At 41.2% G+C, this 22,607-nt stretch overlaps 1 protein-coding gene across 6 annotated transcripts in view; it reads left to right on the plus strand.

Moving 5' to 3' along the window:
* akna (AT-hook transcription factor) overlaps window positions 1-22,607 on the plus strand; it is a 207,652-nt gene that overhangs the window by 133,637 nt on the left and 51,408 nt on the right. For all 6 annotated transcript variants that reach the window (XM_068012641.1, XM_068012643.1, XM_068012642.1 and 3 more), the window contains 7 exons: window positions 6,239-6,396; window positions 8,432-8,491; window positions 11,267-11,400; window positions 14,046-14,271; window positions 16,898-17,049; window positions 19,362-19,547; window positions 19,739-19,997. In XM_068012641.1, coding sequence (XP_067868742.1) covers window positions 6,239-6,396; window positions 8,432-8,491; window positions 11,267-11,400; window positions 14,046-14,271; window positions 16,898-17,049; window positions 19,362-19,547; window positions 19,739-19,997 — 1,175 coding nt within the window. The remainder of the gene's footprint in view (window positions 1-6,238; window positions 6,397-8,431; window positions 8,492-11,266; window positions 11,401-14,045; window positions 14,272-16,897; window positions 17,050-19,361; window positions 19,548-19,738; window positions 19,998-22,607) is intronic.

The raw sequence follows: 22,607 nt of genomic DNA on the forward strand, positions 1-22,607 counted from the left end.
CGAATAGACAGGGGGTAGATCTGAACTTTGTGCAATGTGTAAAACAGTGATAATGAGTCAGCAGCATGTTTTACATGTATCACCTGTATTTTTTTTTGTTCGTTTGTGGGATGTGGGCGTCACTGGCAAGGCCAGCATTTATTGCCCATCCCTAATTGCCCTTGAGAAGATAGCAGTGAGCTGCCTTCTTGAACTGCTGCAATCCTTGGGGTGTAGGTACACCCACAGTGCTATTAGGGAGGGAGTTCCAGGATTTTGACCCAGTGACAGTGAAGGAACGGCGATATAGTTCCAAGTGAGGATGGTGTGTAGCTTGGAGGGGAACCTGCAGGTAGTGGTGTTGCCATGCATCTGCTGCCCTTGTCCTTCTAGGTAATAGAGGTTGCGGGTTTGGAAAGTGCTCTCAAAGGAGCATTGGTGAGTTACTGCAGTGTATCTTGTAGATGGTGCACAGTGTCAGTGGTGAAAGGAGTGAATGTTTAAGGTGGTAGGTGGGGTGTCAATCAAGCAGGCTGCTTTGTCCTGGATGGTGTTGAGCTTCTAGAGTGTTGTTAGAATTGCACCCATCCAGGCATGTGGAAAGTATTTCATCACGCTCCTGACTTGTACCTTATAGATGGTAGACAGGCTTTGGGGAGTCAGGAGGTGAGTTACTCGCCACAGAATTCCCAGCCTCTGACCTGCTCTAGTAGCGACAGTATTTATGTGGCTTGTCCAGTTCTGTTTCTGGTCAATGGTAGCCCTCAGGATGTTGATAGTGGGCGATTCAGCGATGTTAATGCCATTGAACTTCAAGGGGAGATGGTTAGATTCTCTCATGGTCATTCCCTGGCACTTGTGTGGTGCGAATGTTACTTGTCACTTATCAGCCCAAACTTAGATGTTGTCCAGGTCTTATTGCATCTGGTTTCGGGCTGCTTCAGTATCTGAGGAATTGCGAATGGTGCTGAACATTGTACAATCTTATTTTATCTTATTTTATGCCAGCACACATAGTGTACATCTATCCCAGTGGGTGTAGAAATGGTAAGACTGAGGTAATAGGTGCTTCATAACCAAACACTTACTGATGTTTCTTTATCTGCCTGAGAACAGAGCACCTTTCAGGTCCAACTTCACGCATCCTTCTTTAAGTTTGTCGTGTTCATACTGTTCAGCTGGGCTTGCTGTTTAGACTGCAGATTTGTACCTTATCTTAGTTGTGGCCCTGTTGTATTTAAAGTTCCTGTGGGTAGTTGTAGTTATACTGAAAACATTGAAACAAGATGGTTGGCCCGGTTTTTGTGGGGGCTTTTGACGCCGAACCATCAGTGTTCACCAACATTACCCTGCTGAAACAGATCGCAACTTCAGGATTTAGTGCACGGGCAGAATAACGTGGAAATCCTGAAGTTGCAGTCTGTCACTCACTACTCTGCCAACAGCTGCACTGTGGAGGCCCCTCCCCCACCTCTAACCCTACCTCCGAGCCAGCAATCATTTGAAATCAATTGATGTGGCGAGAATTTCCCCTTTTCCACTCTCATATCACTTGAAACTCCATAAAAAGTTGCACCCTGTTCAGTCAGGTGTAACTGGGTTTTTATCGGCAATCTGAGTAATAACTGTTGCTGAACAACAATCTGGCCCTGAAAATATAATTTTATGTTTGTGAAGTATTAATAAATGCCTGCATTATGATTAATTACTAGATATTTTAAAACTACATTTTTTGAAAAAATTTTTAATGATTTTTTTCCATGGTATTTCAGCTTCTACCTTCACCCCATGTATATACCCCAATCTTTATTTTGCTCTCTGTAAAAAGTTTTAAAGCGATTTGATTTTAGTGTTTTTAATTTCCTGGTTGGCTGGCTGTGAGACTTCTTTAATATGATTGGCTGCATGGACAGCTTGATAGCAACTCCAAGCTGGGAATCCCCATTAAAGAATAATATGATCCGATGCACATTAAGAGATGTAAAGTTGCCACCACAGAGATCACTAGATCTCTCAGCGAGGCTTTCTTCAAGGTCAGTGACAAGTGCCCTTGCCTATATTTTTCTCTCGAAGAAATCTGCATGTCATAAAACAAGCGAATGGAGGGGCAATTGGCAGCAAACAAAAGCAGGCCAAAGGTATTTTAAGTGCTAAAGTTGTATGTAAGTCTCAGGGTTTTTTTTTTGCTGTTTTTCTGTCCATGATAATCTGCAGGAACTAAATTCTCCTTAACTGGTGTAGAAAATCAGATTGACAACATTATTGTGACATGCTGCCTGAGAGCAAAGTGATGTCATGATTATGCAGGTTGGCCCTTGCGTTTTCCTTATGAACACAAACTAAAATTTGTCAAATCATTTTGCACAATGACAATTTTCATTTTGAAGAAAAGGAACCTTTTGCACTGCTTTGTGCAAATCTGTTGTCCACTGAGCTCCCAGAGTTTAGTCATGACCATAGATCTTGACGTTGCCCTCTATTAAGACAGCAAAGATTTGAGACTGATGGATAAATCATCCTGTTTCAGTGGTGATGGGTGCAGAAGGCATGGTTTAAATCAAACCACATCTGAAACTAAGATAATATTGTTCTGTGATCATGCTTTACACACATCCTATAATCTGATCGTTAAAAATGATCCATGGCAAATAGAATACTTGGGGAGAGTTTTACAGTACTGAATGTATAGCATTTAACTTCAATGTGCACCTCATCAGTTCACCTCACACAACTTTCCCACAAGAGTTTCTGTTAAACTATGGGCTTCATTGTTTTAAGAGGTGAATATGAAACTTTATGTAGAATAAATAAGAAATGAGATTGGATTACTAAATGGGAGAGATGGAAAGCTGATAGTAATTGAAGTATTATTGGTTGTTAAAACTGGATCCAAGATAAAGGACCATTAGTTGAAGCTTAAGTAAGTACAGAAACAGCTCGAAATACACGACAGGTGTGTCAGCATCTGAAATTAGATTAATGCTTCAGATAGAAAGTTATTGTTAGATCTTATTATTTTTGGATTCTCAGCATTTGCAAGCTTTTTGTGGCAACATTGCTGTAGGCCGTCCTTCACAGAGACATCACCCAGGGCTACTGCATCTGCTCTTCTCTAGTCTCAACTGTACTCCATTGTTCTCATGCCAGCATCTTTATACTTTGTCTGTGCCGAGTGCAAGGCTTGTGATTTTTTTTTCCCACTTTTTAATTCTTTGCCTCAACAGGTTTTAGGAAGTTGTTTCTCATATGAACATTGTTACGACAGGTGAGAGGGGTCCAGGGGTTCCCTTTCAGCCTTTGCCTGGTTTAACCGTAACAGGGTTTAATTTTTAAAACACCGTGTTTTTAGCTTCCCCTTAATGAATCCTTGTTCACTGCTCCAATTGTAAGGCAAAGAAATCAAACAGGTTTTCTTAGATTTAAACAAGAAAGGTAGAAGTTTATTAATCTTAAACTCTAATCCGGTTAACGACTACGAATATGTGACACATCCACATTAGCATGCATACGCGATAAACACACACAGATCGAGACAGAAAAAGTAGAAGGAATAAAGGAGAAATGTTTGAGGCAATATCTGGTAGTTACAGTCCTTTAAGTTCAAAGTGGAGTCTTTGGTTGCCGGTACGTCTTGCAATTTGTTGGGGCCCATTGCACGCTTCAACTTGTTCCAATGTAGGAGTCTTTTCTCTCTTGAGGTTTACGTGTCTTCCATGGGTCCGGTGTCTTGGGAGAAAGAGTGAGAGAGAGAGAGAAGCTTCCTTGTTCAAGGTTCCTGTTCAAACAGCCTTCTGATCCTTTCTCTGTGGCACAATTCAGAAGACCCCGGGTTTATTTATTTATTTTTATTTTAGAGATACAGCACTGAAACAGGCCCTTCGGCCCACCGAGTCTGTGCCGACCAACAACCACCCATTTATACTAACCCTACAGTAATCCCATATTCCCTACCACCTACCTACACTAGGGGCAATTTACAATGGCCAATTTACCTATCACCTGCAAGTCTTTGGCTGTGGGAGGAAACCAGAGCACCCGACGAAAACCCACGTGGTCACAGGGAGAACTTGCAAATTCCGCAGAGGCAGTACCCAGAATCGAACCCGGGTCCCTGGAGCTGTGAGGCTGCGGTGCTAACCACTGTGTCGCCCAGCAGGTTAGTCATGTGACTAGCTGGTTTGACCACTTCTGTTTGTGAATTCTGCCATCTTATCAGTCATCCCGGAATGTGAGCTTCCTCACCTTCAATGTCTGGTGATCACAGTCCTTTTAGGGTTAAATGGACCAGGGAATAGTCCTTTGTCTCTCCAAGTACTGTCTGTTAATATGCAAATGATTTTCCGGCAAGTGTCTGGTGATTTTTGTAACAAGTCCTTTGTTCACTCCAGCAACAGTTTAAAATTAATATTCATATGACAAAATTAATATGCTTCATTCTTGGCAGGTGGGGGTCTACATGACAGCATGCAAAATTAAAGGGCAGGGAAAATCCAGCTAGTCCACCAGGCCTTCCCTGCACCACAATCATTGGACGATCATGGCTGAACACTTCTTCCTGTCCACCTCCCCAATCCCAACTCACAACCACCCCTGCAGCCTTGTAATGCTATTAGTAGTCGGAGTGCTTGTTATAAACATTATTCTTTTCATAAAACAATATTGCACTCCTTCCTATTTTGTGACAAGTCATATTTGCACACTTAGATTGATACCTTGTAACAAGTCGCCTGAAGCCAGCTCTGGTGCAAGTTGGAGACAGCTACCTCCCTGACTGACACTTGCATGACCGGTCTACCTCAGTGACTCCAAATTTGGCCCTGACACAGATATCTTGATACTAGCGGTGATGCAGGTCAAAGATAGAGCAAGCACTCCGATGTCAGCAGTATGTTACGACCGAGGCGGGTGGCGTGCACTATCTTCCTCTAGTTCCACTTCTCCACAGGTCACAACATATATTTAAATGTTTACCCAGTTACTGATACAGTCAATTATATACTATTTTTTATATAAGAATAAAATCCACCAACCAGGTTTTTTTAATAAACAACAAAATTATTAATTTATTGTAAAACAAGACTTATTCAGTAAAGATGCAAAGAACTAACACACAGATTGAAATACGAAAGTTCCCTTTTAAATTAGACCAACATACATACACAGACACACTGGTTAAAGAAAAAATAAAGAAGTTTTCTCTGCAGAGATCTCTTCACAAAAAAAGACAAAAAAACTTTTGGCCAAATACTTGTTAATTTTTGAAGGAAAAGGATAAGATATGGAATGATATCAGTTGTCCCTTTATTCTGGCATCCAAATATGCGTAGACGGCTGTCACTGGGATCTTTTTGGAGCAGTTCTCTTAAGAAGAAGTCAAGGCTTAGTCTAGCAGGCTTTCCAGGAGAAATACGGCATCAGGGTTTTCAGCTATCACACACTGGATTCTCTGTTTCTCAGAGAGGTGGAGAAAGGATAAACTGGTGTCTTCTCTCTTTGCAGGCTGATCCCCAACTGACTCAAAACAATATCCAAAATGAAACCAACACTTGACATGTCAATTCTCTGTAAACAACTCCCCCTAGTCACCAAGGCACTTGCTGTTTATTTAGCTGGAGATATGTGACTTCCAGTAAGTGTGTTTCTAAACCAAGTCCCAAAGGTATTCCAGTGATCTTTTTAAAAACAAAGTCTAGCATCTATGTAATCTCTTCAGTCCTCCAAAGAAATCCATTTCCATATATTAAAACATGAGTCCTCGCAAAATATTAAACATGGAAGTACTTTCATAACAAGTATTACAGACAGGGACAGATACTCTAATTTCAGCATTTGTCCATGTCTGGCATAGATTCTTCAATTCCATCACCATACAGGTTCAGGATTGGTACTGCTAATACCAGCAACAATACAGATTCAAGACTGGTACCCCATTGACAGTGCTTGTGGAGGTCCATTCCTGCAATAGGAGCACCAATACAGATGTCAATACTTGCACATGCACTCCAATACAAGTACTGGTACAGGCCTGGGGCTAGTACGATGATGTCTGCAGTAATACAGTACTCTCATACCAGTGCCAGTAGCAGTTTCTGTCAAGTACTCTATTGCTAAAGCCAGAACAGTTCCTGGAAAGATTCTCCTATACTAGCATGGGTAGAATAACATTATTCATGGCATTCAGCTGTTGGTATTAAATTCACATTCAAAGGAATTAATATAGGGGAGTTGAATTACTTCTTTGTCTGAATTCTGTTTTCAGAATATCCCTCAGTAGTAGAAAGAAGTGAAACACTCGAAGTTGCCAGTACATCCGGTGGTACTTTGCCTTCTACCCATAGTGCATCTATTGTGGAGCCTACAGCAGGCGAATGTTTGACTTGGGCCCTTGCCCAACAGGCAGAGGCACACCAGAAGCAGGTGAGTGCAAGCAATTTACTGAAGTTCCTTGCCATTGTACTAAAGATGTCGTCACAATAAATCATTCCATTTGCATTAAATTTGTCCAACATTTCACCATTAATTAAGATATTTGAACCCATGATGCCATGTTTACACTGCATCAGTTCCTTTTTGAATCTTGGTGACATACTCATTAAAAGCATTCCCATTGAAAGCACGCTACAGATTTTTAAAAATAACCATTTTACAACAGATGAGCGAATTGAACTAACTTTAAAAGCATGAGGAAAAGGGTGTTGCAAGAAACAGAAATAAAGAAAAAGAAAGACTTGCATTTATATAGTGCTTTTCACAATTACCGGATGTTTCAAAGCGCTTTACAGCCATTGATGTACTTTTGAAGTGTAGTTACTGTTGTAAGATAGGAATGCAACAAATAAATACTGACATTTTTACTCTTGCACATTGGGTGCCCACACTAAACTTGTGCTCTTTCAATTCTGGAACTTGGTGGGGTAATGGGCAGATTGCATGCCCATTATAGAACCTGCCCTATTTTCATTTTTATTTATATCAATGGAAATTAAATTGGGAAGGTTCAATTGTGGGCGGGCAATCTGCTCTACCAGTTTAGTGCCCAAATGGTGAAAGTGAAAATGAGCCACACAGGGTCTAATTCAGTGTGGGAGGAGTGTACTGTCTTCCTCTAGTTCCACTTCTCCACAGGTCACAACATATATTCAAATGTTTACGCAGTTACTGATACAGCCAATTATATACTCTTTTTTTGTATAAGAATAAAATCCACCAACCAGGTTTTTTTAATAAACAACAAAATTATTAATTTATTATAAAACAAGACTTATTCAGTAAAGATGCAAAGAACCAACACACAGATTGATATATGAAAGTTCCCTTTTAAATTAGCCCAACACACATGCGCGCGCACACACACACACAGGTTAAAGAAAAAAAAAGACGTTTTCTCTGCAGAGATCTCTTTACAAAAAACAGGTTTCCCTTCTCTGCTGACATTAAGGGTCGTATGTAAAAGAAATTTGACAAGTGTCAACACAGATAAGTCCACAGCTCAAAATTGTTGAGCATGCCACAGTATATTTAGCATTAAATTGGCAGTGTTATTCAGCAAGGCCATCAGAATGAGAGAATTTACCAACAGGGTTGTGGTCGAGGTTGGTATGAACATGCAGTCTTGGGGCATGCTGGAGGGAACTTGACTAAACACATTTTCCTTGTGTTTATGCCTTACCTATGGGTACAAAGTGCTAACATGGGATACCTGAAGTGGAAATTCTTTCCATTAGCCAAGACAAAGAATCACCAATCTTTGAGTGCGTTCATTCTGTGGCATGTATTATTTTTTATATATTCTCTAAAGCAGTGGTTTTCAAAGTGAAGCTTGTGCAGATGGATGGAATGATGGATGAGGGGGAAAAATCTTAAGTTCCCTTTGGGATCCTTTTTATTCCTTTCAGTGTGTTATACACAAACTTGTTAGAAAAACACTACAAAAGCGTGCCATTTGGGTCATGTAACAATTGTACCTAAACATTCAATAACAACAGCAACTTGCATTGTTATAGTGTTGCTTAATGTTGTAAAATGCCAAGAAACTTTATAGTCTAATGGTAGAAGGCACTGAATGCTTAACTAGAGGAAAGAGCTTAGGAAGGATGAGCGAATGCTTGGGTGAAAAATAAATAGTCTGGAATTGAAAGACTAGTCTTGAGAAGCTTTCTAGGGGAACCGAGGGAAGTGGAAAGGCAGAATGGTTTAGTGAGAGAGTTTCGCTGAAAGTTGAGGTAGCCAGAATTAGGGAACTGATGGGTAAGGGGGAATCTTTTGGTAGAACATGGCCCAGCAAAATTTGACAACCATCTCGTACACAGAAGTGCATTATCTTCACTGCTTCCTTATTCTCATTCATATAACAAATGCAAAATATGTGGTAAACAGTTTTTCATTGTCTTGCATATTTCAATTCATTTTGTTCAAATGACCTGTGGAATTATGCGATTTTTCTCCCTTACAGATGGATATATTTGAAGGGTTGCTTCAGGCAAGAAAAGTGGCACCAGTGGCCCAGCAAAAGGTAAGTCACTTTTCCAGCTGTGAGAGGCCTGTAGCACACATCAGCCTGTACTCCTCGTATTCTACATTTTTCACACTAACTACACTTGGCTCCTTTAATGAGCAATTGAGTTTTCAAACAGAAACAGAATTGAAACTGAAACAGAAAGTGCTGGAAATACTCAGCAGGTCTGGCCGCATCTGTGGAGAGAGAGAATCAGAGCAAATGTTTCAGCTATGTGACCTTTCATCAGAGCTTTCATCAGGGTTCTGATGAAATGTCACAGACCTGAAACGTTAACTCTGCTTCGCTCTCCACAGATGCTGCCAGATCTGCTGAGTATTTCCAGCACTTTGTTTTTATTTCAGATTTCCAGCATCTGCAGTATTTTGCTTTTATTGAAACTGAAACAGTTCTTTTCAGGAATTCACTTCCCACTACTGTTGAGTATACAAATCTGCAGAATGTGGGATACAGGATGGTATTAGCAAAGTGATGTGAACAACCTCAGCAGCTGGGCTAATGGGTTAAATGATACTTAATATGGATAAATAGATAAAATACAAATCTTTATTACATGGTGAATGGTTTTATTTGTTGAAGATGGTGGAGGTAAAGGATTTGGAACTGGGTCTGAAAGTTAGTTACTCTATACTAGAAATACCAACCATTCATTGTCAATGGACAAGAGATTTCCAACAGTTTAGTTTAGTTTAGTTTAGAGATACAGCACTGAAACAGGCCCTTCGGCCCACCGAGTCTGTGCCGACCATCAACCACCCATTTATACTAATCCTACACGAATCCCATATTCCAATAACATCCCCACCAGTCCCTATATATTTCCCTACCACGTCCCTGTACTAGGGGCAATTTATAATGGCCAATTAACCTACCAACCTGCAAGTCTTTGGCATGTGGGAGGAAACCGGAGCACCCGGAGGAAACCCACGCAGACACAGGGAGAACTTGCAAACTCCGCACAGGCAGTACCCAGAATCGAACCCGGGTCCCTGGAGCTGTGAGGCTGCAGTGCTAACCACTGCACCACTGTGCCGCCCATTATTTTGAACTTCAAAGGGTTAGATCACTCAAGACTTAAAGGAAGACAAACTTGCATTTATATAGCACTTTCCACAACCACCAGATGTCTTAAAGCACTTTACAGCCAATGAAGTACTTTTGAAGTGTAATCATTGTTCTAATGCAGGAAACGCGGCAGCTATTTTGTACACAGCAAGCTCCCACAAATAGCAATGTGATAATGATGTTGATTGAGGGATAGATTTTGGCCAGCGCCAACAACAGTGCAGCACTCCCTTAGTACTGTACTGGAGAGTCAGCCTTGATTTCTGCGAACAGGTCCTTGAGTGGGACTTGAACGCGGAACCTTGTGACTCAAAGGTGAGAGTGCTACCAACTGAGCTATGGCTGATGCTAACTGTGGAGGGAAAGATTTTTTTTTTAATCAACTGATAAGGTAAGTAGAAATAGGTAGAATTTTAGGATAAGGAGGGAAGTAATAAAGTAAAGGCTATTGAAAAGAAGTAAATCTCAAGTGTAAAGTATGCTTTCAAAATTTAGAAACACTCAATAATGACCTTCTATCCTGTTTGGTGGCACAGTGCCATGACAATATAATCAATAGTCTAATCTAATTTTAGCCATTGGAAAAAGACTAATGGTTCTGAAAATGCAGAGTCTGAAGTGCCTCGCATATAGCAAATGTGCCCAACCTCTACTAATTATAGATAATTTTACAGAGAGGTTAAAAATAGGAGGGAACCAAAGATGGAACCTGGTAATACACCTTGAAATGACAGAGAGCGTGGAAAGAAAAACAATTGCAGGAAATATGACAGCAGCATTAGGGCAAGGAAAATGGAATGATGCAAAGGCAATTCCAAAAGTGGTGGTGGGGGTGGGGAGGGGGGCATGGTGTGGACCATGAGGAGAGCCTTTAGAAGAGTGTCATGTGCTTGAGTACATTGAAAGCCACAGAGAGGTTGAAGAGAGATAATGCTCCAGTATCACAGTCCCATAGAATGTTGTTGGTGACTTTGGCTAGTATGGTCTCGATGCTGTGGGTGGGATGGAAACCAGGTTGAGGGATTTAAGCAGGGAATGATGGAAGAGGTGGGCAGGGATTTGAGTGTTGGTGACTCATTCCAAGATGTTAGAAAAGAAGGAAATTGACGATGGGTAATAGAAAGGATGAAAGGGTTGAAGTTGGGCATTTTTAAGCAGTGGAATGATGGTGGTCATTTTGCTGAGTTGGAACAGTCGCTGAGGAGAGGGAGTAGCTGACAGGGTTGGTGATCATTAGGCAGAGGAGGGGTAACTAAATATTTATTACCAGGAGGTGAAGACATTGATGCATACAGATTGATTGCAGTTTTGCAGTCATAGGCAACAATGTGATTTTAAGTGTCGAGGCAACTTGGTTGTGGCCTTTGGGGCCTTGCTTATTTGAACTGGTGATTGTGTAATTATATTTTTCAGGGGTGTTAACAAGATTTGCTGTTGAATTCTTGCGTTAGGCTGCTTTACCCTTTGGGGGTTGCATACAAGGGGATTGGGGGGTGTTCATATTCACAAATGGAGGATGGATTCTTTCAAAAATACCTGCTATTTGACACTGTAAATTGCCTGAATACATGGGTAACAATCTATATAAGGTTAAAACTATAGAATTCATTTATTAGTCTTGCTTCTTGGGATTTGCCTGTTCTGTTTAACAAGTCTGCACTAATCTCAGTATTTTCTGTCGTTTTTTTAACCATGCCTTATCTTCAGACATTGCAGAGGTTGAAAGAAGGCCAGGATGCTCTGGAAAGAGGATATTTACAGGCCCGAGAAGAGCATCATGGGCTCCAGCTGAAGGATGCTGGCAGCAACAGTTACATCATTGGGGAGTTTGATCCCAACAGGTAAGTGGATTAATTTAAATTTTTGTTTGGTCAAGCTGAGAGGCAGCTTCAAGTTAAATGTCACTTCAGTGCAGGACTACTTTTAAGCGCCTAATGTGTTGAAAGGGTGGAAGTTGTGTCAGTACTTGGATCAGGAGCACAGATCTGGAACATCAGCTGATTTTTCTGACTTAGGAAGTCATGCCTATAGCACCATTTAATGTCACCATGCCCTAAATAAATTGGGGCAATTGAGAATATGTACAGAACCATATGTCCGAATGGAATTTCATCAGTTTGAGTGTACCATGAGAATGGTGACCAACCACTGATTTCTCTTTAATGTTATACTTGTCACTGAGCAGGTGGGATCATGCAACTGCAGAGTAACAGCTAATACTTCTGGTGTCTTATCATCACAGACACTGCATGCATATTAATCTGGTGTCACTCTACCTGTGTCAGGGCACATACTCATAAGAATTTTGTGGTAACAACTAAATTGATTTGAGTTATTTGTAAAATGCAGTAATATAATTTTTTTAAAATTCGTTTTTGGAATGTAAGCATCGCTGACAAGACCAGCATTTATTACCCATCCGTAATTGCCCTTGAGAAGGTGGTGGTGAGCCGCCTTCTTGAATCACTGCAGTCCATCTGGTGTAGGTACACCCACAGTGCTGTTGAGAAGGGAGTTGCAGGTTTTTAATCCACCAACAGTGAAGGAACAGCGATATAGTTCCAAGTCAGGATGGTGCATGGCTTGGAGGGGAACTTGTAGGTGGTGGTGTTCCCATGCGTCTGCTGTCCTTGTCCTTCTAAGTGGTAGGGGTCACAGGTTTCTGAGGTGCTGTCAAAGGAGGCATGGCGAGTTGCTGCAGTGCATCTTGTAGATAGTACACACTGCTGCCACTGTACGCTGGTGGTGGAGGGAGTGAATGTTTAAGGTGGTGGATGGCATGCCAATCAAGCGGACTGCTTTGTCCTGGATGGTGTCGAGCTTCTTGAGTGTTGTTGGAGTGGTACTCATCCGGGCAAAGGAAGAGTATTCCATCACACTCCTGACTTGTCTCTTGTAGATGGTGAACAGGCTTTGGGGAGTCAGGAGGTGAGTTACTCGCGACAGAATTCCCAGCCTCTGACTTGCTTTTGTAGGCACATTATTTATATGGCTGGTCCAGTCAAGTTTCTGGTCAATGGTAACCCCCTGGATGTTGATTTTGTCCGATTTTGTTCTTGATCATGATCGACTTATCAAAGTTCAATATAGTGCAGGATGAGCAGGTTTAGATGACTGACAAGTATCATCTTTATATGGTCTGAAGAGTAAGAGTAAAGGCCCACTGCTTAAGTAAGGAGTTCTGTCTGTTACTGAAGACTGTAATTCTGAGTGCAGCCCGGAGCAGATAATAAGTGCATAATGTACATGGAGTACTAATGTTCAAACTGTCCAGAAAGCAGCTATGATTATCCCTTTGGTTAATTTCATGATACAGGTAATACTATTGTATAATAATTGACACAATAATATGTTACACACTTTTTTGAGACTGATTTGGCACTATGCTTAGAAGCCATGAATCGGGCTATGGTAACTGAATAACTTATGATTCTGCAAATTATTAGGCAAAATTCTGCTCTCAATTTTAGTTATAAGGTGAATGGTTTTGTATGGATGAACGTGATGGGGAGTAATAATTCAAAAATAGTTGTAGATCAGTCTTGAAACAGATTAATGTGAGGTAATAGCAGATAAAAGAAACAAAATTAAGAATTTGCAACTTATCTATGATGGTAAGATTAAAGTCTTCAAAGCTTTTGCTTTTTAAAAAGCATAAATATGACATGATTAATGCTATTGGGATAGAGTTTAGCCTGATGTTAAACTTTGTCAAGTGTGAAGTCTTACTGTGTTTGGCAGCCTTTTAGTGTTTTTCACTGGCCAGTAGATACATCTTTTGAAAAGAAACTGTATTGCTATTGAACCTGTATCTATCCACATGTTTTCAATCTAACCACTACTTTTTAAACACTTTGAGTTTTTGTAAAAGGGTCTGGGAATATGTTCTTTGACAGACCCATCCAGGTAAGTCCAGTACATTGATTCTTGTCAAGTGCCAAGCACCACATACTTCATTCGCATCTCTCTATCCCTCGTGCTCTATTCCTCTACCCCTCCAGCATTAGTAACTATACAAGGAAAATAACTTTTCAATGGTTGAAACAACAGTTTGGCAGGAAAGCTTTCCAATCCATTAAATGTTCCCCAAGTTCAAGCATGGGGTTTTTGAGATGTCCATAATTGTACTCCATATTGAGGATGAAGACTGCATGTATTTTCAGTAAAATCTAGAAATCTTTCACTGTTTCTCCAAGCAGTTTGAGATATTATTTTTAAAAATACAGGAGTCTTCAAATAAAACTGATATCCTTCAGTTAAATGGCAGATACTTTCTAATTCCCTCAGCACCCATTAGTGTAGATAGTGAGCCAAAGACAAGGTTTGATTTATGTGTGGCTAATTGGGAATTCTATTCTAAACTGGCCTTTGCACTGTAGTGTGTAATTCAATTCAATGCAGAAAGCAGGGATTTCAAACTTTATAACATTTAAGGCATGTTCTTATAACATTCAGTCATTAGTGGAAACTACACTTTGTTTCCTAGGGAAGTGGAGGGGAACATTTTTAGGCTTGGAATGCACTTAGAGGACCTGAAGGAACGGATTGACCAACGCCCAGAGAGCCATTCCTCCATGACACTAACACCCAACTCATGGGTAACACCCGTACCTGCTCTCCAGACTCCAACACCAACACCAATACCAATGGCACAGCCTCCAACACCAGTACTTCATGCTCCTGCAGACACAGTCCAGAATCCCAAACCTGAGGTAAGACTTGGATCTCTACTTTAATTCTGTGAATGACAGGTGAAATAACTTGCCTGTGTTTGCCTTGTTGAGGGATGTTGATGTCGAGATGGAAGACATTTTCTCATTGTTTTCATACTATGAACAACAAAAACTCTTGGATCAACTGTTACGACTGAGGTGGGAGGAGTGCACTGTTATTTCAGTCCCACTTCTCCACAGGTCACAACATATTTTTAAAAAATGCTCCCACTTAATGATAAGGTCAATCATATACTCTATTCTTCCCAGAATAGAACACACTAACCAGGTTTCTTTACTGAACAACAAAATTAACAGTTTATTGTAGAACAAGTCTTAACTAGTAATAAAGTAAAACAAACCCGCAGATTGAATTTTTAAAGTTTGAACATTAAATTTTAAAAGTCCCCTTTCTACCTTAAGCAAATTTTAAAGTCCCTTTTTACCTTATTCCCTTCACACTCACACACATATATACCGGTTAACTGAAAAAAATAAAAGAAGGATTTTTGGATCAGAGCTCTGTTACAGACAAAAAAAAACACCCAGGCAGATCACTTGCCTACTTCTGAAGAAAATAGCAGATGAGACACGCTGCACCAAAACTGGCACGAAGTCCAACCTCCAAGCACACTCAGGCAGATCACTGAAATCTTTAGAATAGTTCTTTTCAGGCGGCGTTGGCAAGTAATTTAGCAGGCCTGTCTCAAATACAGGAAACAAGATGAATTGACACAGTGGACTTCACAGGGTTTTTTATGGAGTTTCTGGGATGTGAGCTGGGTTGTGGTCTTGTGTGCTTTTTTGACACTTCAGCAGTACTTGACTTTATCTCCTTCCAGAAGGTAAAACACACACACACTGACACACAACCAGAAAGCTTGTCAGTTTTCTGCCTTTTCCAGGTGCTCTGCTGCTACTGGGCTTGTTCAATTAAAGGAACTCTTGTCACATTTCTGTTCCAGTTACCAGGGTTTCTGCTCCATCTCCAACCCGAGTCATTTGACAACCAGCAACACTGTTGCCAATCCAGCTTCCTCAGTGTCCTCTTGATGGCTTCCTTTTAAAAAAAATCCTGGTCCAACAATTATTCAGCTTAACCATAAATTCCTTTAAAAATATTATTTAACAAAACAGATTCACTTTTATGACATAACTTATAACATAATTATTGAAGTTGCCTCTTCTCATGCCTGAATCTCAACCTCGGAAGAGTGTCCCTTACACAGTGAGTTTCCGTTTCCACCATCAGGCATTACTGTGGCTTTAGTGAGCAATGACAATAGTTTGCATTTGTATAGCACCTTTAACATAGAAAAACATCCCAAAACGCTTCACAGAGGTGTAAGGAAACAAAATGAACATTGAGCCAAAGGAAGAGATATTAAGAGGGGGGCCTAAAGCTTTATTAGAGGTGAGGTTGAAAGAGGATCTTAAAGGAGGGGAGGGAGGTGAACAAGAGGAGGGTTTAGGGAAGGAATTACATAATGTGGGGGTTTAAGTGGCCAATGGTCGGACCGAGGGAGGGAAGAATGCACAAGGAGCCAAAGTTTGACAAACGTAGAATTGGTGGAGGGATTAATCATGGGGAAGATTACTGAGATAAGAAGGGGCGAGCCCATCGAGAGATTTAAATACAAGGATAAGAAGTATCAATCTGAGGTATTGTGAGATCAGGAGCCAATATAGCAACAACAGGGCTAATGGCAAAGTGAGACAGTGCAGAATAGGATATGGACAGCAGTTTTCTATGAACTGAAGTTTACAGATGGTGGAGGATGTTCAATTGTCCAGGAATTGTTGGCTCTCAGACAAAAAAGATGAGAAAAATGTTTAATTGAGGAATAAGTAAATACTCCTGAAGAAAGATGAAACATCAAATATTTTGAAATTAAAAAGATCAGGCCCTTCCATACCCCCCATTCAACATTAATTGTGTTACTTGTTCCAGGGCAATATACCTGCCAATAAAGGCATGCAGTCCACAGGATTTTCTTTGTTAGTCTTCTAGATGTTAAACCAAGATCTTATTTGCCCTCTCAGCTCAATGGAAAGATCCCACAGCACTATTTGAACAAGAACAGGGAGTTTTCTCATTGACCTAACCATCATTTATCCCTCAATCAACACTAGCAAAACAGATTATCTGGTTACTTGTCGCATTACTGTTTGTGTGACATTGCTGTTTGTGTGACATTGCTGTTTGTGTGACATTACTGTTTGTGTGACATTACTGTTTGTGTGACATTGCTGTTTGTGTGACATTACTGTTTGTGTGACATTGCTGTTTGTGTGACATTACTGTTTGTGTGACATTGCTGTTTGTGTGACATTGCTGTTTGTGTGACATTACTGTTTGTGTGACATTGCTGTTTGTGTGACATTACTGTGCACAATTTAGCTGCGGTTTTGCTGATTTTTAAAAGTACTCCATGTGTTGTGAAGCACTTTGAGATATCCTGAGGATGCGAAATGTGCTTTATAAATGTAAGTTCTTCCTTTTATGTGATATCTTCTTAACTGGTCAATGACACTGTATTGTATTTTATTGTTGTCCAAACTCATCTAAATGACATAACTTAGTGAAATGAGGACTTTTAATGCTCATTTCTTTTGTTTTCTAAAGAGCACAGTTCCAAGTGCAGCACTCCAACATGGAAAGGTGGATGTGGAGGTGAGCTCAGTGAGTGGAGAAAGTGAGGATGGAGACGCCATTCCTGAAACCCTCAAGCACAAGAAGCTGCAACTGGAGGATAATTTTGACCAACTGTTGGACCAGTGAGTGCGGTTAAGATTAACTAGTCTCATCACTTAAAGATTCACCATTCCAGTTCATGTGAACAATCCTTGAATGTCTGTGAAAGTCAATCTGTAAATGGAACATCACACTTCTGACCATTCGGAATTCCAATAAATAAAACAGGGCTCAATTGTGTTGGGTACTTGCTTCACAATTTAGCGGTTGATCCTGGAGCAACCTCATATTCATATACCAAAATACTCTTGTGATGATAGTAGATTGATTTAGCTTGAGAAGCTATTGCTCCTGATTTAGTTGAAGTTTTGTTCCCAATTTCTGCAGGAACTGACAGATAAGGACGTTTACATAACTTCAAAGTGTCAGCAGCAGTTTCCTTTATATTATCATTTCATAATAAATAAAACCCCAGAGATAATCCTCATCAAGCAGTTTCACAGTTCTCTGATGCTGGCTTTCAGCCTAAGGGAAGGAGAAGCATATTTATTTTTAAGTTTTAAGAGTTGAATGTTCAAACTCTGGTGTTTTTAATTTCTTTTCACTTATTTCTTACGGCTTTGTTTGTGCAAATTTTTCAATAATTGTGAATCCTTTTTATCAGAAAATTTAAATCCTGTAATCGGTATATTAGCAGAAAGCACCCATTCACATCAACTTACTTTGAAGAATTGCCAAGTTTCAAAAGTTAACTTTGTGAGAATTCTGAGCAAAGCGGAATTAAGTTAATTCTGAGCCTTCTCATCTTCACTTCCTGTAAATGCTGGAACTAAGTGAAAAACAAAAATACAAAAACTCAATCAAAGAATTGCTGCTACAACAGGTATCAGGGTAATATTTCTGACTCCTTATCTGGGGCTAACTACTTTGCCTGCTACCAACTGTATTGGTAAATCATGGACATAGAGCCTATGGTTTTTTTGATATGTGCTGATGACTGTGAGATACCTCACCACCACCATCATAAAAATAACAACTTGTATTTATATTGCACTGTTAACATAGCATTCTTAAGCATTCTTAAACAAAATTTGATGCAAAAAAAGATAATTAGGACAAGTAAAAAAGGCAGGTTTTAAGGAGGGTCTTAAAGGATGAGAGATAGATAGAAAGGTTTCAGGAGGGAATTTCAGAGTGTCAGGCTTAGGCAGCTGAAGGCACGAGCACCAATGGAATAGCGGTGATAATTGGGGAAGGGCAAAAGGTCAGAATTGGAGGATCACGGAGATCTCAGATTGGGGGGGCGGGGGGTGCGGGGGTGTGGGGGGGCAGTGGTGGGGGCTAATGGCAAAGTCAGACTTAGTGTGGAATAGGATATGGCCAAGGAAGGATTTGAAAACAAGGATGAGAATTTTAAAATCAAGGTGTTGCTGGACTGGGAGCCAATGTAGGTCAGCAAGCACAAGGGTGATAGGTGAATAGGATTTGGGACGAGTTAGGAAACAGGGGGCAGAATTTTGGATGAGCTCAAGTTTATAGAGGATGCTAGGTGGAAGGTGGACAGGACAACTTTGGGATGTCAAGTCTGGTGGTAACAAAGGCCTGCATGAGTGTTTCTGCAGCCGAGGCCGAGGTGGAGACAGGTGATGTTGCAGAGGTGGAAGTAGACAGTGTTGGTAATAGAGGGGGATCTGGGGTTGGAAGCTCAGCTTGGAATCAGCTAGGATTCCATAGTTGTGAACAGATAAGGACTCAATATCTACCAACAGTATTTATATTGCAAACATTCCACGGCACACATTACATACCATTATCAAAATTGTTTCAGCAAGTTGCTTTGGCTGAAGTAGCTCTTCACAGCAGCAGTGACACTTCCAAGAAGTTGTGTGAACACCCTCTGTTGCCCTGGTATCTGTATAAACCCACTGCGAATCTCACTTTCCAAGGTTTTATGGTGTTTATCTTGTGAACTATGATCCGATGAATTGGAGTAGAATCCTGTTGTATGTAAAACATTTGAATATCGTACAAAAGGGGCTGAAACATAGCTGCTCCCTTATTTTTGATTCTTTATTTGTAACTAACATAAACAAATTCTCTGTTGCCTGATTGACATAATATAGGAGATTGATATTCTTAAAGTGGCTTTACCATTGTAAGCTGTTGAAAGCAATGGCCTGATGAGTTGCTGCATTATGTTTTAGAGAAAGCAGATACCAAGCTACATAATAGAGCAGAGTGGAGTCTAAGGCAGTGGCCAACCCTTGGTGTTCAGATAACATTCACAAATCACTTGAGCTTTTCTGCTGTTCAATGTTCTGAGTCCCTCACTTCAATTAGAGGTTTGCAACTGTGCCCTCCTCCCTTTTCAGATTGTTTCCTTTCTGCTTTCCAGATGTAAAAACTTCAAGGATTTACCTCTATCACTAGGCCTTGATAGGATAAGGGAAAATCCTGAATCTCCTCAGCCACCCCCAACTGCACATGCTCAGGAGATGGAAAAGTTGGAACTAATCCTGGAAGGAAGGATAAAGTCTCCCAGAGATGATCTCGACAAACACAACAGGAAAACACCAGAACTGTGAGTAGCAGAACAGGAAGGACTCATTTTCAGTGGTTTAATATCTATTAGTTATCAGCAGCCATTTTAATTTGATACAACACTGACCCCTTTAATACAACGTCTTTCATTTTGAGTGTTTTATGCATCATGTTTTTATTGACTTTTCTTAGTCTTCCATCGGTTAGTGACATTTTCTTCATTTAAAAAAGGAGTGAACCAATGAAAAATGAAATCACACCCTCCAGTGCCTTCAAGGACAGTCATGGACCAGAACTGGAAAGAGAGGTGTTGTTACCTGCAGTTGCCGAAGTCAGGTTACGCACCGCCTCTTCCAACTCAAAAGGAACCTTCCTAACAGAAAAGAGGGACCTTTCATGTCGAAGAAGTCTGACTTGTGTGGATGGAATTGCTTCTCCAGAACACATGACTCGCAAAGATTTACATCAAACCACATCAGTTCCTCCAGAGGTAACTGCACCCTCTTACAATGTGATGTGTGTGGAAAGTTTTGTTCTTTGGGGAGGGTACTGTAGACTTGACGCCAAAATTTTCAGTAAACATTTGTAAACTAGATCGAACAGGTGACTGACCAGCTTTGATAAAAAAGTAAAAGCATACATAACAAAAAGTGCTGAAAGTACACGGCAAGTCTCCAAAATCTGCAAAGAGAATAAACAAGTTTACAGTTCAGGTGCAGGCCATTCATCATGGTTTCTGCCCAAACATCCCTTCCAGATACTCACAGGCCTGCATTGCTTTTTGTTTTATATCAATGACTAGTTTTGGCCATTGGGGAAAGCACAGCTATTTCCCAGCCTCCTAGCTGAAGTTTAAAGCTCATCGCTACAAGGTAAAATAGACAGTACGAGAGGCTACAGAGGTTCCTCAATACCCAAAGAATTGTGCAGTCCGTTAGTAGAAAGTACAGGCCACTCTCAAGACAGAAATGAAGATCTTGAAAATCTCAGACTATACTTCAAGTAAACACTCTTTTATATATGGACTGAGTTCAGAGACAGGGTCTAGATGATGGGTGATATTTGTTGCTTATTCAGTTTCACAACAGTTTGCAGCACTGATGATTGTGGACTTCACTATCCATTTATGTGGTGCCCTCCAGTGGTCATTTCACATCCCTTCCGAAACAGACTTAAGTTGAAAATCAATGAAGGGCTGAATTTTATGCTCCTCTGTAAGGCAGGTTTTTAGGGAGGCGAGGGAGGGCAGAGAATCCATGTAGATCCGTCTGCCACCGAGCTCAACGCCGGAATGCTGCATTCTGATTCCGTCAGAGGCGGCGAAATGCTGTGGCGGCACTTCCGCATCGCCGTGACGGCATTGGCATTTACATATGTTAAACACTCTTTCGCATACATCTGAATCTAATTAATAGCGATCTTAGCAGGCGTTTACAATCTTGTGTTGGGCATGCGGCACTCACATGCCTTCAGAATCGCGTCTTTAAAAAGCTGGCAGCACTGAGGCGAGAGTCCTTGGTGAGTGAAAAGGATAATTTACTTTATCGCTGTTATCTCGGGGAAATGGTTGGTTGGAAGAACTCAGCAACTGCATTGTCTATGGGGGGGGGGAGGCGGGGGGGTGGTGTTGGGAGAACTCAGCAAGTGTAGAGGTGGTTTTCTTTCAGAAGGCTCATGCAGGGCACTGAAATGTTATTGGTTTGCTCATGATAGCTCACACTTTTGGAAAAGTCGTGCGTCCAACATCAAACCATACCATGGAGCTAATGTAGGCTTCTTGTAACCAAAAGTCCAACATCTGTTTGCACAGATAGGTAAATTTAACCTTTGAAGGAAGCCGAAGGTCCAAGAAGGATAGAGATGGTTATGATTCACCCTGTTTTCTTGGATCACCGTGCTGTGTTGAGACAAATCCACCAGAGGCGGGCCCAAGAGGTAGCTGCGGTGCAAGAGGAGCCTCCCAGACATGAGCAGCAGCAGCCGAGAAAGCAACAAAGAGCACAGATACAGCATTGAGTATATAGAACCCACATGACATTCCTGCAGCTGGTCTGCAGTGGAACTGCTGGGGAAGACTGTCCAGAGAGGCCATCACAGACCTCTGCCCACTGTTCAATGACAATTTGCAACAAATGGGTTTTGGTGGTCACTCTATGCCTGTGGCCCTGAAGATTACTGTGGCCCTAAACTTTTATGCCTCCGGATCATTCCAGGGATCCACCGGGGACATGTGTGGTATCTCTCACACCGCAGAGCACTGCTGCATCAAGGAGGTGACCAGTGCTCTGTTCAGGAGGGCTGGCGAGTATGTACGCTACAGCACAGACCCTGAGAGTCAGGCTGAGAGGGCCATTGGATTTGGGACCATTGCAGGATTCTGACAGGTCTAAGGTGTGATTGATTACATGCATGTGACCATCAAGGCTCCCACAGACCAACCAGCCACCTTCATCAACAGGAAGGGTTTTCATTCCATTAATATACAACTTTTATGTGACCACATAAAGCACTTCCTACAAGTATGTGTCCGCTTCCTGGGAAGCTGTCACAACTCATTTATACTTTGGTAGTCCCGGTAACACATCTTTTCACTTCCCTCGCTCGCCTTCAAGGGTTGATTCTTGGGGATAAGGGCTACCCATTGAAGACATGGCTTCTGACGCCTGTAAGGATCCCCAGCAATGATGTGGATGAGCGTTACAACACCTGTCACGGCTTCACCAAGCAACCATCGAGCAGGCCATTGGTATGCTGAAGATGCAGTTCCACTGCCTCAATAGATCTGGTGGAGTCCTTCAGTATTCCCAACAGAAGGTTGGGTGAATCATTATGGTCTGCAACGTTCTACATAACATAGCAGTACAGAGGGGGGGAGGTATTGCCAGACGAAGACATGTGGGAGTATAAAACTTTCTCTGATGAAGAGAGCACAGAGAGCAGACAAGGCCAAGCAGCCATGGAAGATTCTAGCAGAGTGATGGAAGGCATTCATCTTGAGCAGCATGCAAGGAAGGGAAGGCAGAGCCCTGTAGTGGAGCATTTCCGAAATCCATGACTTGCAATAAATATACTTCTGACCAAAACTCACCCTCATGCATGT

The sequence above is a fragment of the Heterodontus francisci genome, chromosome 32 (assembly GCF_036365525.1).
Source record: "Heterodontus francisci isolate sHetFra1 chromosome 32, sHetFra1.hap1, whole genome shotgun sequence".
Taxonomy (NCBI): domain Eukaryota; kingdom Metazoa; phylum Chordata; class Chondrichthyes; order Heterodontiformes; family Heterodontidae; genus Heterodontus; species Heterodontus francisci.